At 37.8% G+C, this 2,684-nt stretch overlaps 1 protein-coding gene across 1 annotated transcript; it reads right to left on the bottom strand.

Moving 5' to 3' along the window:
- Positions 1–263: 263 nt before the first annotated feature.
- Positions 264–1,112, bottom strand: LOC130963043 (uncharacterized). The gene has a single exon (XM_057889194.1). It carries the CDS (start codon positions 1,110–1,112, stop codon positions 264–266), a length of 849 nt encoding a protein of 282 aa, XP_057745177.1.
- Between the last annotated feature and the right edge of the window lie 1,572 nt (positions 1,113–2,684).

Genomic DNA, 2,684 nt, shown 5'->3' with positions numbered 1-2,684 from the left:
AAAGGGGTTTGTTACTTGTGACAACCAAAACGTTTGCACGAAGGGATTTCTGTTGGTTTAGAATCTATATCTACAATGCGACTATTTTTATAAAATTCTTTACTAGCAAAAATCCTAACGTCAATGATCTTGAGACCTCGTGGGAGCAAGGCACGTGTGCGCGCCTCCCACCTTATGAACCTCCCTAAAGGAATAAACCAAAATTTTATCATGACTTCATCTACCATAAAAGTAACGGCTGAGAATACAGATCACATGTACACTTACCAATATCCGAGATTCTGGCGGAGAGCTACACGGAGACTCCATGGGCAGCCTGCTTGGTGTTGTCGGGAATGCACATGGTACTTTAATCGATTAGACTCCAGTACTCGGTACTCTGCACTCCGACGGATGCTGTAATTCTTTACCCCCTCTAACACTACTTTTCTGCTCTTGAATCTATGTCCCACCCTAAACTCCAGACCCTCATCTAACTTGTAATCGTTCTCACCTGTGTTAAAAAATGGATTTCTCTCTTGCATCGTATCCATGTCCAACGTATGATAATGACATGGCACTGATGACAAAGACGGAATTGGTTGCGGGCCAGGCAAAAGATAACGGCGTGGTGCCTGCACCAGAGTCTCGGGCACAAGCTCCTCCTTGTCATCATCTACAGAGGAATCATTGTCGTTGCTATCCGCAACATAATCGTCATCAGATTCCTCGTCGTCAACGTCCATCTCATAAACCGAGCGGGCAACATGGATAAGCGGTGGTGCGAGGGGCTGATCATCCTGCACAAAGTCCAACTGCCTAAATTCATCGTCACCAACTTCACCAATCTCTGCGGAGAGCTCCATCACTTGTTCACACATGATTCTGCCATGAACGTCAAACATCAGCCGCACATAATCGTCGTCGCAGAGCCAAAACAGACGAAATCGGAATACTCCATTCTCTATCGGAGCTAGCATCCTATACCCTATCCTCCCAATCTCTTTACTTCTACTTTGATCGAGGTGCCTCAATATCAGACCCTTAAACTCTGACAATGAGGCAACTCGTTGTGTGTGCAGCAGCATTGGATTCTCACACTCAAACACGACTCCGTTATTCCTGTTCCTCATTAGGCAATTGAGATACACACACAACCAAATATATACTACTAGTAGACATTATGAATGGTTTGGAAAAGGTTTAGGTGGAGGAGGTGAATTTGATGTGAAGAATACAATGGGTTGCACACCTTTTTATAGTTGCTGCAAGTTTGTCCTATTGTATTTGGTTTACATTGTAAACGAATTAAATTTAAACGTATTTCATTTACAATGCAAACGAAATATACAGTGTCGTGTCGGCTACCGTATTTCATTTACTGTGTAAACAAAATACGTGTAAGTTCAATTCGTTTACACTATAAACAAAATGTGACATGTTACGCATTTTCATAAAAATGCTACAAATTACAAAAATCGGTAATTAATATATTTAAGTTATTTATATAAATAAAAAATCCCTGAAAATGCCACGATTATTATACTAGTAAGAAATTATAAACAAAATACAATTTTTTAATATCTTTTATGTAACACATACCAAATAAATTGCTATATATAGTGACTTATTTAGTTTATTATATAAATATGTATTTTTTTTTGGAATCATTGGACAGCATGGGATGCGCGAGTATTTTTTCAAGTTTAAGATAGCGTTTGGAAGAGAGATTGAGATTGAGAGATAGAGACTAGAAGAGAGAGACTGAGAGACAGAAACTTAATTAAGTCTTAGTATTATATTTGGTGTCAGATGTACATGACTAAATTATGTCTCGGTATTTTATTTGGTTCAAAATAAATACATAAACTAAAATGAATGATGACCAAATTGCACTTGGTTATTAAATACCTAATTCAGAAAAGAAAGCCCTAACCCTCCCATCTCTTATCCCTTTCTCCCTTTCTTTCGATGGTGTTTTCGAAGAGGTTCACCACCAGAAGGTCCAAGAGGATGTGAATAAGGGATTTCTGTGCTTGATCAAAGCATTTATTTTGAAGAGATTTAATGGCTTCGATGGCTTCTTTGACTAGTTCTACTGCTTGATCACAATTGTGATTTTTAAAGCACTATCTATTTTATCTCCAGCATTAATGGTTGCCCAAAACAGTAAAATTACTCTCTCCGAATCCTTATCCACCAACTGAAAAAAAGAATTAGATAAAAAAAATCATAATTTGTTAAATTACTTTAGAGTATTTTATCAATCAAACATTAAAAAAGAAGCAAGTTAACCAAGATTCTAACCTGAACATTTTTTGCTCTAACACAAAGATTGTCACCAATAGGAACTTTGTGAGTGATGTGGAAGGATTTCGAGCGTGTTTTTGGAACCCTGAGAGGCTTCTCTGATGACGGCAACACGGTGGTGGTACTCGCGGCATCAATAGGGGCTTCGCTTCAAATGGAGCTCTTTAGTGACTTGCGATTGAGAGAACAGGAAAGTAAGAAGTATAGAAGATGCCCTAATTAGATATAGTAAGAAGGTAAAGGTAGAATTATTAATTTGGATTTTGGGTATTCTTGAGATAAGTTATCAGTAAATTTTCAATTTGCATCCCCTAAAATTTTAATCTCCTGTTTCCACTTTCTGGAAGTACTAAAGAGACTAAAATTTTGTGTTCCGTGACTGAAATTTTAGTTCC

Source organism: Arachis stenosperma, chromosome 2 (assembly GCF_014773155.1).
Source record: "Arachis stenosperma cultivar V10309 chromosome 2, arast.V10309.gnm1.PFL2, whole genome shotgun sequence".
NCBI classification, from domain to species: domain Eukaryota; kingdom Viridiplantae; phylum Streptophyta; class Magnoliopsida; order Fabales; family Fabaceae; genus Arachis; species Arachis stenosperma.
This window is presented reverse-complemented; position numbering and strand designations above follow the sequence as displayed.

Bases quoted from the DNA above. Each gene is read 5' to 3' on its own strand.
- LOC130963043 (XM_057889194.1), bottom strand. From the start codon at position 1,112: ATGAGGAACAGGAATAACGGAGTCGTGTTTGAGTGTGAGAATCCAATG.